At 34.9% G+C, this 15,075-nt stretch overlaps 1 protein-coding gene across 3 annotated transcripts; it reads right to left on the bottom strand.

Moving 5' to 3' along the window:
• Positions 1-5,626: 5,626 nt before the first annotated feature.
• On the bottom strand, positions 5,627-13,191 carry socs2 (suppressor of cytokine signaling 2). Of its 3 annotated transcripts, none has more exons than XM_056455653.1 (3): positions 12,791-13,191; positions 11,017-11,271; positions 5,627-9,533 (listed from the first exon to the last, which is right to left on the bottom strand). In XM_056455653.1, the coding sequence occupies exons 2-3, from the start codon at positions 11,141-11,143 to the stop codon at positions 9,064-9,066; spliced, it is 597 nt and encodes a 198-aa protein (XP_056311628.1). In that variant the 5' UTR covers positions 11,144-11,271; positions 12,791-13,191; the 3' UTR covers positions 5,627-9,063. The 3 variants fall into 3 exon arrangements, with proteins under 3 accessions (XP_056311628.1, XP_056311630.1, XP_056311629.1); XM_056455655.1 differs by having other exon boundaries at positions 5,627-9,530; XM_056455654.1 differs by lacking the exon at positions 12,791-13,191 and adding an exon at positions 12,199-12,293.
• Between the last annotated feature and the right edge of the window lie 1,884 nt (positions 13,192-15,075).

The raw sequence follows: 15,075 nt of genomic DNA, 5'->3' as shown, positions 1-15,075 counted from the left end.
CATGCAAACTCCACACACAAACACCAACTGACCCAGCCAAGGCTCGAACCAGCGACCTTCTTGCTGTGAGGTGACAGCACTACCTACTTTGCCACTGCGTCGCCCTACATAAAATATCATTAACAAAAAATACATTTCAACATGGTCGAAAAAGGAGTGGTGTGAAGCGCAAGCTTATCACAAAATGATATTGTTTAATCGTGAGGTATCAACCATAGATTAAATTGCTGTTTAGGGAAAAAATACCCTAGTACCCAAACTAAAAATATCAAAAACAGATATAATGCAAACACTTATTAGTACAAATAATAACAAATAACGTTAAATCAATATTATTAGCTCTACATTTATTAATAATAAAAGTGTAGAAAATGTATCTCTCTTTGTTTTCTACAGGATATACTTCCAGATTCTTACAACATTGATTATATAATATGAAATATCATTATGTAGCTTATTTTAGCATTAGATTAGAACTTACTTTAATATATGTAGAGTTCAGATGCAAAAACCTTATGTGTCATCTAAAATTATCTACTAACATCAGCATTTGTCTCAAGCTCCTATGTGTAGGTTCAGACATTTCAAATGTTATGGTAAAGAATGGGCCATTTTTATTGCCTTCAATGTGAAATAGCTGAACATAAATATTGAAGCTTGATAAAAATGTCACTCATGAGTCCAGTCACACATTTTCTTTACATATTAAAAACTATTCTATGTGAGTGTAATTTCTTTTTAATAATAAACGTACGTTAGCACAGTAGTCGGTGTAAATTAAAACACAAGTTGACATTATTCTCATGTGTACAGCCAGTGATTTCTAAACAAGGAGATACTTTTCGGCTTCCTCTATAAATGAATTCATGCTTTAGGGGGGAAATAAGATTGCACTAATAATGATCATAAACAAATTTATATTATTTTATCCTGAGATATCTATCATAGATTATATTGTTGTTTAGAAAAGAAAATATCGTCGGCGCAATAGCCTAGTGGTTAGCGCGTCGACATATGGTGCAGTAGCACGTCAGGGCGTCGCGAGTTCGAATCCCGGCTCGACGACATTTCCCTACCCTACCCCCCTCTCTCTCTCTCCAACTTCGCTTCCTGTCTAAAATACTGTCCTATCTAATAAAGGCAAAAATGGCCAAAAATAAATCTTTAAAAAAAAAAAAGAAAAGAAAATATCTAAGTACCCAAACTGTAAAAATATCAAAAACAGATATAAGGACAACGGTTATTGGTACAATTCATGAATTTTTTATTTATTACTATTATTTAAGCAGGAAGTCTCAAATCTCCCTTAGGTTTAAAATCTCCCTTAGAGACCTGGCCAAGGTAACAGCCATACAGTAAAACTACTTTCTATAGAAGCAGATACTTTTCAGCTTCCTCCATGAATGAATTCATGCTTTAGGGGGAAAATAAGAGAGAACTTGTATGAAATTACACTGATGTAATTCTGATGTAACTCTAACACTCAAATGTGTTTGTACCAGCAGAAACTGTGACGGTGCACTCGTGGGGTCAATTACATCCAATTTCCATGTAAAATCCAATGAAGTTCAGATTACCAGGAAAACGGCGATATCTCCACGTTATCTGTGACTAAACTGCTCTTTTTTTGCTGCGACAAGGAAAACTCCAGTATTTAGCAGCCCTTTCTTGGGAATGGTGTCAATATTTAACAGAGAAATCGTCGCTTTCTTGCTCTGATCGGCTGGCTGTTGCCTCTCGAGGAAACGTCCGTGAAAACACAGCCTTTGTACACACAATTTATTCTAGAAATCCCTGGAAAATCCAGAGTGACTCAAAATGTTACTCAGAATTTCCATGCTTTAAAAAAAACATGGAGGGGACAAGACGAGCTGTGGCAAATGGAAAACAGACTGGCCAAATTAGGAGTTACAGTTTTCAAATCAAGTGGCTAAACACTTGAGAAATGTTCAAGACTAAAATACTATGAAATATTGTGAAGCATGTAATGTCAGACAAAAACAAATAATGTATTTAAGCAAAGCAGGGCATTTGAATGTATAGAAAAAAAATCATTATTTTTAAATTATTCACTTTACACTTCCCCACTTGACTGATTACTGTACATTACTCAAGTTTTATACAATGTTATGTTTAACTATTCAAATAAGGCATAGTTTATTATAGGAATTAGCTCATTTGGATACATTTTAGCACAAAAATTGGAACACTCTTGTCACTATATATTCTTGTCTATATTACTCTTGTCACTATTTTATTATCACTATACACTTCCCCAATTGACTGACTACAGTACATTACTCTAGTTTTCTACAATGTTATGTTTAATTATTTAAATAAGGCATGGTTTATTATAGGAATAGCTCATTTGGATACATTTTTAGAACAAAAATTGCAACACTCTTGTCACTTCTTTATCTCGTCACAATATTATTCTTATATTACTCTTGTCACTATATTCTGTTACTCTTGTCACTATATTATTATCACTATACACTTTCCCAGTTGAGTGATTACTGTACATTACTCAAGTTTTATAAAATGTTATGTTTAATTATTCAAATAAAGCATAATTTATTTTTGAATAAGCTCAACTGCATACATTGTAAGCACACAAATTGGAACACCATTGTCACTATATTATCTCTTGTCTATATTAATCTTGTCACTATATTATTATCACTATACACTTCCCCAGTTGACTGATTACTGTACATTACTCAAGTTTTATACAATGTTATGTTTAACTATTCAAATAAGGCATAGTTTATTATTGAATTAGCTCATTTGCATACATTTTTAGCACATAAATTGGAACACTCTTGTCACTAGATTATCTATATTATTCTTGTCTATATTAATCTTGTCTATACAATAATCACTATATTATTGTCACTATACATTTCCCCACTTGACTGATTACTGTACATTACTCAAGTTTTATACAATGTTATGTTTAATTAGCTGTTGCATACATTTTTAGAACAAAAATTGGAACACTCTTGTCACTATATTATCTTTTGTCACAATATTATTCTTATATTACTCTTGTCACTATATTCTGTTACTCTTGTCACTATATTATTGTCACTATACACTTCCCCAATTGACTGACTACTGTGCATTACTCACGTTTTATACAATGTTATGTTTATTTATTCAAATAAAGCATCGTTTATTATTGAATTAGCTCATTTGCATACATTTTTAGCACACAAATAGGAACACCCTTGTCACTATATTATATCTTGTCTATATTAATCTTGTGACTATATTATTATCACTATACACTTCCCCAGTTGACTGATTACTGTACATTACTCATGTGTTACAAAATGTTAAGTTTAATTATTCAAATAAGGCATCATTTATTAAGGAATTAGCTCATTTGGATACATTTTAGCACACAAATTGACTCTTGTCACTGTTATTCTTGTCTATATTACTCTGTCACTATATTCTGTTACTCTTGTTACTATATTATTATCACTATACACTTCTCCATTGGACTGATTACTGTATAGTACTCAAGTTTTATACAATGTTATGTTTAATTATTCAAATGAGGCATTATTTAATATTGAATTAGCTCATTTGGATATATTTTCAGCACAAAAATTGGAACACTCTTGTCATTATATTATCTCTTGTCACTATATTATTCTTGTCTATATTAGTCTTGTCACTATAATATTATCACTATACACTTCCCCATTTGACTGATTAATGCATATTACAAATGTTTTATAAATTGTTATGCTTATTTTTTCAAATAAGGCATCATTTATTATTAAATTAGCTCATTTGTATACATTTTAAGCACAAAAATTGGAACACTCTTGTTTATTTCCTCCATACATTTTAGAGGAGGTTTTTACAAAATATTGGGGTACTCTTTTAATCACTTCATAAACTCAAATAACTACATTTGCTGTTGTTCCAACTTAAAATGAGCTACAACAACACAATTCTTAGGCTTTTGGGCGGATAACTTAATTGTTTTATGTTTAATCCACTTAAATTAGTAAAAACTATTAAGTTATTCCTTGATGTTGTCTCAACACAAATTAATTGTGTGGAATAAAGCATTTTTCACCATTCACACACAGCGTTTTGTTTATGTAAATGTGGCTAAAGTGAATATTGATCATGGCTCATTACAGGAGAAAGCAATGAGACAAGAAGTTTAACAAAAACAAACATTTAAAGGTGTGTTTCTCTTAAAATAATTGGAGTAAATACTTTTTAAAAAGGTAAAGAGCCTAAAATCTGAGAACTGAAATTTGACTACCATGTCTGATTGAGTAAGTCTTTAATTAATTTAACCTCTAAACAGAGAAGAGATGTATACTTATTACATTTTCAGCACATTATGAACCAGAAGTCCGTGTACTGAATGTTTGAGAGGTTGCCAGGTTGTGGGTGTGTGACCTTGATGATGGGTGTTATTATCAGTTCTGCACATGATTGGCTCATTCAGGGGCAAAAATAAAGGAGTGAATTTGTTGAGGAAAACAAACTACTGTGTTTGTTTAAAGATGTTTTTTTCTTCACTTTTTCACTCATTTAACAAGCACAACAGTAACAAAAGAGACAGAGTCACAGAACAAGGAATTAAAGCTATGCTTGCTTTTTATTTCTCGCTTTTTTGGGAAACAATCGCTCCTGATGCAACACAATGTTGTAGAATGATACAAGTAGAATTTAGTAGTGGCAAAGAAAGACCTGTGCATGTTTTCCACCCAATATATACCATTTCTTGAAGGAAGACGACGAATAAAAAATGACATAAGTATACTGGAGCTGAAAGATGTTGGCAGAAAGACATGTTTAAGATTATTTTTCTAATTATTTACACTACAGTTCAAAAGTTTGGAAAATTGTAGATTTGTCAGCAAAGCTTCAGATTGTGTATATATTTAAAATTTTTGATTTCTTCCTGTGAGTCAAAGCTTACTTTTTAGCATCGTTTCCCCCGGGCTTTAAAGTCACACGATCCTTCAGAAATCCTTTTATTATGATGATTTGTTATGATCAATTATTGTTGGTGATAAGTCATTGGTAATGGTTCTTATTATTCATTTTCTGCTTCATGTTTTTGTGAAAGCTGTGTTAGGTTTTACTTTTCAGGAGGGTTTAATGAATTAACAGTTCAGAATAACAGCGTTTATTTGAATTTAATTATTTTCTGAGATAACTAATGTCTTGTGATGCCTTTTTTATTTGATTTAAGGTGTCTAAATAATGGAATTATAATAAAAAGAAATATATGAATGATAATACATCACAATTTCCACAAAAATATAAACAGAATGTGAAAGAAGATGGAGTAAAGATGATGGAAATCCACTGAAATCACAGATATTGTAAAATATATAACCCTTGTTTTAGTGTGTAATAACGTGATTTTACTGTATTTTTGATTAAATAAATGCAGCCACGTTGAACAAATGACATTTTGTTCAATGATATTAACAAATCTTTGTTTCCACATTTTGGACTGGTAGTGTATTGGTTATTTTTTTCAGAATTAAACAAACAATATCTTAGTTTTAAACAAAGGCTAATTCAAGCCAACATTTGGTAATACTATCAGATTGCTTTCTTTCAAAGACTGTAATGGAGAGGGGGAAAAATATGACAGTGATGAATAGGACATTGAGCGACCCATTCTTCAAGGGATAGAGTTATGCATGTTTCATTAAACCAAAACAGAAAATAGGTCAGATTAGTCAGGAACTTGACAGGAAAATCCAATTTTTCCTATAATCTCTCCACAAATAGCAGCGTGGAGAATAGAAAAAGACCTATAGTATGTACTTTTTTTTGGTCTTTGTCAAAAAAGACGATTCAGTATAGAATCAAATATATTCACCAAATACGACCAATCAGCATGCAGGTTTATCGAGACGCCCTCCTGAGGTAGGGTTTACACAGGCCAATACTTGTTGACCATATGCAACAAAAGCAGAAACAAACCATGCTGCTAAATTACCTCTTGGTTTAGAATGTGCAATAAAATACTAAGCCGGTGGTATATTTCATTTGCAAAGAAGTACACACCCTTTAAACCTGGAGAATGGCAAGGACCTGCCTTAGCAATTTTGAGCTTTTAAATTAAGCCTTGATGTGTTTCACCGCTCAAAAGTTTGGGGTCAGTATGATTTTGAAAGTTTATCAAAACAAAGCTATATTATTCTTGAGATTTAAAGCTTCATTTTCAGCACCAATACTCCAGTGTTCAGCGCCACATGATCCTTCAGAAACAATTTAACATGCAGATTACTGTTTTGGCGAGCATTTTCTATAATCAATGTTGAAAACAGTTCTTTACAATTTTCAACAAACTATTTTTTTTCATATTTTAAATGTCTACAGTCAAACTTTCAATAAAACATAACATGTCTTTGGTGATTGAAAGTATAATTTCATTAAAAATGTCATTACAGGCCCCAAAATTTTGAATTGTAGTGTATGTCTTATCTAACTGTTTTAACAAAGGGCAGTTTGTAATGTACTCTTTCAGTAGGTATTACAATATAATGTTGACACATATCAAGATATACAGTATATCATATCGCAAGGTACTTGCCAATTCCCAGCAGTTCCTTGGGCAACCATGACGTCAAATGATCATCTAAGACTACAGTACAAAAATATGACATGAATAAAGAGCAAATAAAATATATTCAAAAAGCATACAGTTTCAAACTCCCATGTCTCAAACACAGGACGCAAAACATCTCAGACACCTGCTGCAATAAACGGAGAGTTCACCCCAAAAGTGACAAATTCTGTCATCCTTTACTCACTTTCACCTTGTAGCAAAATCATACAGCTTTCTTTGTTTTGTGGAACACAAACATAAATTAATGTCCCCATGGAGGATTTTAAAAGTAAAATTACAAGCCAGTTGAAGAACCTTTACTCTCCATTGAATATTTCTGTTGTAAAAACGGGTTCTTTTTAGTGCAATAAAAGATCTTGTAACATGCTCTTAATAAAAAAAATGTTTCTTTCTGTTTCACTGCATTGAAAACCTCCTTTTGGAACCACCATTTTTAGGGTTTACTGTGCTAAATGTGCTAAAACGTGCTAAAAAAGAAAAATATAACAAAATAATCCCATTTCATACCCATGCAAATATGGCTGTATTATTCATGCCAGGCCACTAGTTGGCGAAGTCTCTCAGCATTTTAAGCATAAGTTGGCCAAAAAAAAATTCGCAAAATGTGAATTAGGTGCGTTTCAGCTGTTAGAGCGGCTGACTGTAGTATTGGTAATCTAGTCAGCAACCATAAACAAGGGAAATATAATGGAATCACCTTGGTGTAATTTTCCATACATCAGAATTTATTCAGCGAATGCATTTCCATCTTCTATTATTCAAGTTAATAACTTGTCTCACAAGGTCAATCTGTGCTTTGTAAAACACTGCAGTTGGGTTTAGGGAAGAAGTGACCGGGGTCAATCTGTGCTTTTTAAAACACTATTGGTTGGGTTTAGGAAAGGGGTGGGCGGGGGGATTGGTCGGTTGGTCAGTCAGCCAGTCAGTTGACAGCGGCCTCTGGTGAATATTCGTGAGAACAGCAGGCACTCACAAGAGAAATTTGGGATCTGAACAAGCATACACAGCATCCACTGGTGGATTCCCGAAAACAAAAACTGGAAAAAAATGTAGCTCCTGGAACATATTTTGCTCTCTCTAGAAATGTATATATGGGTATGTAATCAGAATGAGCATGGGTTGCCAAAATCATCATCTCAAGTGAGATTTTTATAAAATATTTGTCATTTCTATGACTCATTTCGCATGTAGTCCATCGAAATGCACATTAAAACAGGGTGATGGAAACCTAACTGTTGTTATGTTTGCACTTAAACCTATTTTCCTAAGTTTTTTCCTAAATTATCAGGGCCCTAAAGGGTGCTATAATGAATGACCAATACACATTTTTTCTGGTTTCCGACTGGCGTGAATGGATAACAAATGCACAGTACAATCATTTAACTTATCATTGATGTTAATGGAAAATGCAGCTTATGTTTGACAATGGCCAACGTAATTTAGTGGCTAATTTGTATGATCTCATTTGTACATTTTAGTACAATTTGCATATCCGCAATGACGGTTGGGTTTAGTGGTAGGGTCTGGAGGCACTCCTCCTTTTAAATCTATACTTTTCATAATAATGAAATCATATCTGACAAAATGTAAAATAAACAATATGTTTCCTCGTGAGATTGGACTGCAATGGCCACCATAGGAGCTCAAAATCTTGAGTCATTTAAAAATGAACTGGTATGACCATTGCTACCTTTTTGGGCATAAAAATGTAAACGGCTCCTAAGACAGTCCCTTAACGTCCATTAATTTTAATAAATGGAGAGAAAAACAACTGCAATACTCTTCGAAATGTCTTCTTTTGTGCTCCACAGAAGAAAGAAAATTGAGTTTGGAATGACTTTTTCCTATTTGGGGGTGAACTCGTCCTGTAAAAGAGATGCATGGCCACACTTTGTATATCTGGTGGCTGTAACCTAAGGATTTCCCTAACCCACAGGTTTCAGTGTAGGCAGCGCCTAGCTTATACTGCTCACTCACTCGTTTAAAACTGACTGCAGAATACCTACAGGCCATAAACTTGTTAAGTGCTCAATAAAGGACACTTAACATTAGTTAGGATGTTATGCGCACTAATGGGATAGTTCACCAGAAATACAAATTCTGTCATTATTTACTCGCCCTGTTGACATCCCAAACCTGAGAAATGGGAAAATTTAGCAAATTCAATGAGAGTCAGTGCAATCTAGTGCTGTGTGTTTGATTCCATTGACTATCATTGACATATGTTTTTTTTTAACAGGAGAAAAAAGGTTTGGAATGACATAAGGGGAAACAATAATGACAGAATGCTCACTTTTAAGTCCTTTAAGTAGTCCTTGGGCACATGAAGAGGGATCGCAGGCAAATGATCCTAAACAAGACTTCAGCACCCCATTTACATTGGATCTATGATCGATAAAAGTTCAGCACTTGTGGTCACAGTTGTCCATGCGGTTCTATACATTATAAGTGTAGTCTGTCAGGTAATCCTTCAGCCGGTTAGGCAAAGGAAGTTCTTGTACCCGTCGTGTGGTTTTATTGATGGCAATGCGGCACAGGTGCTGCAGGGACGGCGTGGCCGTGTACACCGGAGTCGTGAGAAGCAGCTGCACGGTACCATTGGACGGGGCGATTTGGTTAGTCCTGCCTTTACAAGACGTCCGGGACAGCTGCACGTAATGCTCCACGAGATGCACCACGCTGTCGAACTGCTTGAGTTTGGGTTTGACCAGCACCACAGAGTCCAGCTTGAACTTGCCGTCCTTGTATTCGATCCGCAGGTTGGTCGGTCCCGCAGATGTCATGGCGGAGATGGTGAAGAGGTAGTCCCTCTGAGAGCTGTCCCGGACGAGAAACGTCCCTTCCGACGTGTCCTGGAGGATCTCCTTGGCTTCATTGGCTGTCAGGCTGCCCCAATACCAGCCTGCTTCCAAGAAAAGAAGACACAGAGATGGTCATGCATATCCGCTTCCACTGTATCTGTTTCAGTCGTTTGCTTGTGTAACATGAGACACATAACTCGTTCCTCTAAGGACACACTCACAAAAACCGACACAGCTACATAGTCATAAACTGGCTCTTCGGGTGTTGTTTTGTCAGGCATTTTTTGAATAGATGAATAAGAAGTTGCAGCACGTCACGTTCAACCTCGCAGCTCTGTTTCCCCTGATGCACAGGGCTAAATCACATCTGATAATGCAGCAAAAAGCAAGCACTTGCGCAATGAGCTGTTAAATAAACCTTAATTGAAAACATTATGGCAAATGTGGCACAGCAAGACTAAACAACGCTGTGAAAAATGTCAACAAAGATGACGTATCTTTCCTGAAATACTGAACTAGACCATCTGACTGTTTCGTCTTGGGAGTTTATGAAATTTTTAAAGGCAGATGCTTGGCAGATGTTCCCAAAAGTGCCTCAGAATGTTTTGCTCGGCAGCAAACAAACATAAAATGGACATTTTGTAGAATCATAATCACTGTATGTTGTTTTATTTTGTAATATAAACTAAATTAAAAACAGAAAGGCATGTGGTAGAGATGTGAGGACAAATGTTCCAGCCAGGACAGGAAACATAACAATGGCTTTATAGACATGATAATGTCACTCTTTTGTTGCACAAAAGCAAAACAATAAATGTAAACAGTAAAAGTTTTGTCAGGAAATTCACATGGCTCCTACTTGCATTCATTTACAGTACATACCTCATTTCAGGGTCATAAAGGGGGCTTATGGGAAAAATGCTATATAAAAGTTACAAAATGACCCAAACAATGTAAATACTTAGTATTACTTAGCATTTGAGTCATTTTTAATCTTAATAATAAACACAATCAAATCATTTGGATCAGTGAATTTACTCAATTTACTGAAGTTCAACTACTCATGTAACAGAATGAAAAACTGCAATTTGCCCTCACTAAGAAAATACAAATGTTTCCAGACATCCAAAATGGTTTAAATTGCCCCTTAATGACCCCATTTTGTATTTTGTCATGATTATCTTCCACTCAAACAAAGCTCCAAAAGCGTAATAATGTGTAATAATACATATACATCAGTCCTGAAACAACGAGTTCAACCATAGTATTACAAATACCAAAAACAAACCTGCTTTAAACATATAAACAAACTCGTGCCAATAACATGCTTTAATGCAGACCTGCTGCCAGTTTAAATTACATTAAAGACGACCATTAAACGTTTTAATAAAATTCCATATAGTCGCTTATTCATGTTTTTTTACTGTAAAAATCAAATTTGATGCATTTAAAATTATGATTCCTTACATGAAGCTCTGCCCCGAGGCTGCGTGTCGACTACACAACATGAACTCAGAGAGTAATATAGGCCTACTGCAACAAATTCAGAGAATATGGAAGTGGAAAAAAAGAGCAGTAAACGTTTACCAGTGTTTTTAAGGTCTCTCATGGCAGTGGCAATGCGACTCTGCTCGGTGTCGGCGACTTGGGTTTCGGATTGCGATCTTCTTTCATTCTCGATGCTTTCCGTGGAGTCGGATGAGTGACAGGTCATTGGAGAACCGCGTTCTGCATCCAGTCAATGTCTATAATTATCCCTCAGAGACGACTGACTCTTACAATCAACCAAAACATGCGAGAAGCCTTCCACAGCGTCCGTGGATTTTATTTGGCTGCGGCGATCTAAAAAAACAAAACAAAAAATAAATAAATAAGAGATGTATTTCAGACGACAGAATGCGTTGCGTGGCTGCACGCCCCCGAAATAAAATAATTAAATAAATATTAGAGTTTTTGCAGCAATGCAATCTAGAAGAACATTCAGAGTGCATTCAAAGGACATGTTTTCTTTAAGTGTAAAGAACATTTAATACTAAAAATTATTTCCACTATAAATAAACTCAAAGGTTTATGATTGTTAAATATTCTTTGAGGAACCATCGATGCCAATAATTACAGAAGAACTTACATTTTACGAGTGTATAAATGGCATTAGATAAGGCTGTCACATCATTTCCAACAAAGTCAGCTAGTCTTCTAGGGTTTTCTATATTCACACAATAACTTCACTTTTATCTGGTGCTAAAATGAAGCTGTTTTGACTGTATAAATTAATTTCAAGCTCATACAGTGTTGTTTTTACAGTCTTTTACCTGACTAAAACACTAACAGAAAATGTTGTGCATAATCAAAAAAATTACTTCACCTCTCAATTCATTTTAAATATTTAATTCAACGTGGTAAATGCATATGACCATTCCAAACCAACGTATTAAGCTGGAAATCCCAAACACAGCCACGCGTAATAGACAGCAGTGTGTGTTTGTCATTCACGTTTGTGTTAAATTTAGCAGCAACGTCCTATTTTCTTCAATATCTGTGAGCCCAGCGGAATGTAAAACAATGTTACAAATACTCCTCGTATACTTAAACATGATATTTATAGTTTTTAGATGATTATATATATATATATATATATATATATATATATATATATATATATATATATATATATATATAAAGATGTATATGTAGGCCAGTTCTGTCGTTTATATAAGTCGTTATGAAATCAAGGTATAAAACAGATAAGAAATCACACTTTGTTCCTACCTCAAATTTGTCCCGTAAATCCTTTATAATTTACACTCTGTCTGCTGTCACCTCGGGAGGGTGGTGCTCGCATATGACAGTGATTTCACCCCTGTAGCTCAATTATAATTGCTTATTTGGAAAAAAAATCTCATTAAGGAATAAATGGCAGTGCACATCTTCACTGAATAATCCAAAGGTCAGGGTTAAGTACTTATAATTAGTTTTCTGTTCTAGCTTTTGGTTTAATTAATTAAACGTGACAATACGTCTCCACATTGTATCTTTTTAAGCTTTAAAAACATTACAGACGCCCATCTACAGTGTGAGTGGCCGATTGCGCACGTGCATGAGGAATAAAAACAAAGGCTGCTTTTAAGACACGGCAAAATACGCAGAACTGCCTTTACTAGGAAACTGCATTGACAGTTCTTGATAAATGATAGTGTGACAAACGAGATAAACCACTGTATTTTCTACACACCGCGTATAGCGAAGACACCTCCACACGCGTAAATCCTTCATAATGGGTCATAAGAAATAAGAAAATCATGTACTTGGGTATAAACTTGAGCCTAGCGGACGACAGTCGGAGAAAGCGCACATCACTTACCTTTTGTCTAGTGAAAGCAGTGAGCAGTCAAGTCCAGCGCGGTTCGCGTTACAGACGCTCAATGGCACCATCATTTATTAATGGGAAACACAGATCGCTTCTCTGTCACTCGTCCGGTGCGTCCTGATGCGCAGCAGGTCGGGACCCGTTTTTCCTTGTATTTGCATCGATTCTTTGGGAGGCGACACTGCACTCCACAAACGGCGACACTGTCTGTCCAAAAGCGCACCGCACGCGTCGTGCGTCCAAACGCGTTATAGCGCGCGCCAAAACGTGGAGAACACATATAATTACTCTCTCCAGCAGTTTAGTTGTATTCCAGCGAATCTTTTTTCAGCTTTGTGTGTATGTGTGACCGCCCGTCCTTAACGACTTAATCCTCATTTAAAAAGACTGCTATACAAAAGACTAATTTCCAGGAACTTTCCAGGAATCGTATCACGTGGTCACTTGCGCGAGCGCTCTCTTAAGGTCGTGCCAAAGAGCTGTTTTGTTGTTGTTTGCCCGTTTGTTTATTTTCAGGATTGTGTGTATCTGGCAACCACGACGTTTTAAATTAAAATACACGCTGCATGCAACTGCTTTTGTTTAGATTTTTTAGATTTTTATTTTTTCAACTTATACTTTTTTTTCATAAAAATTTCTGGTTTTTTTTTTAACTAATGCATATCACAAATGCAAAACAAATGCAATATTTAAGAAAACGTTTAGTAAAGCACAAATATATTTCACTGTTTATTCTGTCTTTCCATGTGAAATAGGTGTAAATGTATTTGCAACGAGATGTTGTCTTTTATGTTTAAAATATCTGCATTTTTAAAATAATGTAACAAAAAGTAATGTGTAAATTTAGATGTTCATGGTCTCTGTTACAGTCCTGAGCCTGTGCTATTGTTATGAGCAACAGTAGCAGTGTGACAAGTGCTACCTTAAACCAGGGAAAGTGCCTGGGTATATGACAAAACCTTATTTATGTATTGAAAAACCTTTAAAAACACAACCTGAACATCAGGTATTTATCAAAGATAGATAGATAGATAGATAGATAGATAGATAGATAGATAGATAGATAGATAGATAGATAGATAGATAGATAGATAGATAGATAGATTGATTGATTGATTGATTGATTGATTGATTGATTGATTTATTGATTGATAGGTGCAAATTTAAATAAATACTTTTTCCCCATATGATTTATTGTTATTGCTGATAATGACAGGGGAATGTGTCAGATACAGCAATGTTAATATGAATGTCTCCAAGAATTTTAAGAATTTTTTCATTAAGCAACATCCTTTTTATCAATAGTATGAGTGTGATTGCAAACATTTACAAACATGCAATAAACAGGAAGCTAATATTAAGTTTAGTCATACATTTTAAAATGAGTTCCTTTTCTATTTTGACAGCTAAAATAGTTGTAAAGATTCACCACAGAACTGTTGTGCCTTTCTGAAAAACATTTAGCACAAAGAATAATCTTTAATGTTAGCAATTCCATTTGTAACAGGACTATACAGGTACTATAAGGCATTTCTCAGATAGGTAGACAGACAGACAGACAGACAGATAGACAGACAGATAGATAGATAGATAGATAGATAGATAGATAGATAGATAGATAGATAGATAGATAGATAGATAGATAGAAAGATAGATAGCTGTTCATACAGATATGCAGATACAGTAGACCCTGTATGTACAGTAGATACGTAGTACACAGTTATATATTCATTACGTAATGAGAGTCTATAAATAATCCTGGCAAATGCTTCCCACATGTGTAACAAGCATGAAAATCCCTGTATAAAGAAGACGTGTGTGGATTAACGCAGCACTCAGCTGACTGCAGGACTGATGCCTCAGATGACCTTACTCGGGCTACTGAAGACTGTTTGTTTGCTTGTCAGTTATAAGCAGAGGCTCATGTTGTTATGCTTATAAACTAATTAGTTGCTCTTTTAAGATGAATCCTATCTTCTATAGATAAAATCAAGAATTGGGAAGAAGGTATTGGTAAGGCAGTCTCTGAAGACACACGTGCCCTTAAACAGATTCATTCATCTTTAGTGTGTGTTTGTGCACAGGACTCGCTTAATTTAATTTATGTGCAGAGCATTTGGATGTCAAAGGTCAAGTTAGCCCAAATCTAACCTGGAACTGGCCCCATGTGTAAAAGAGGACAGTGTTAACTTCTCATCTCTATTTAAGGTCATCTGTGTTTAAGAATCTTAAGAGTTATTCCAGACAGATCCTCGAGTGACATTATTTGAATTTGCCTC

Source organism: Danio aesculapii, chromosome 4, assembly GCF_903798145.1.
Source record: "Danio aesculapii chromosome 4, fDanAes4.1, whole genome shotgun sequence".
Classification (NCBI taxonomy): domain Eukaryota; kingdom Metazoa; phylum Chordata; class Actinopteri; order Cypriniformes; family Danionidae; genus Danio; species Danio aesculapii.
This window is presented reverse-complemented; position numbering and strand designations above follow the sequence as displayed.

Excerpts from the sequence above, each read along its gene's own strand:
- socs2 (XM_056455653.1), bottom strand. The coding sequence starts at position 11,143 with ATGACCTGTCACTCATCCGACTCCACGGAAAGCATCGAGAATGAAAGA. Across the intron at positions 9,534-11,016 it reads GAGAGACCTTAAAAACACTG|CAGGCTGGTATTGGGGCAGC; the intron begins GTAAACGTTTAC and ends TTTTCTTGGAAG.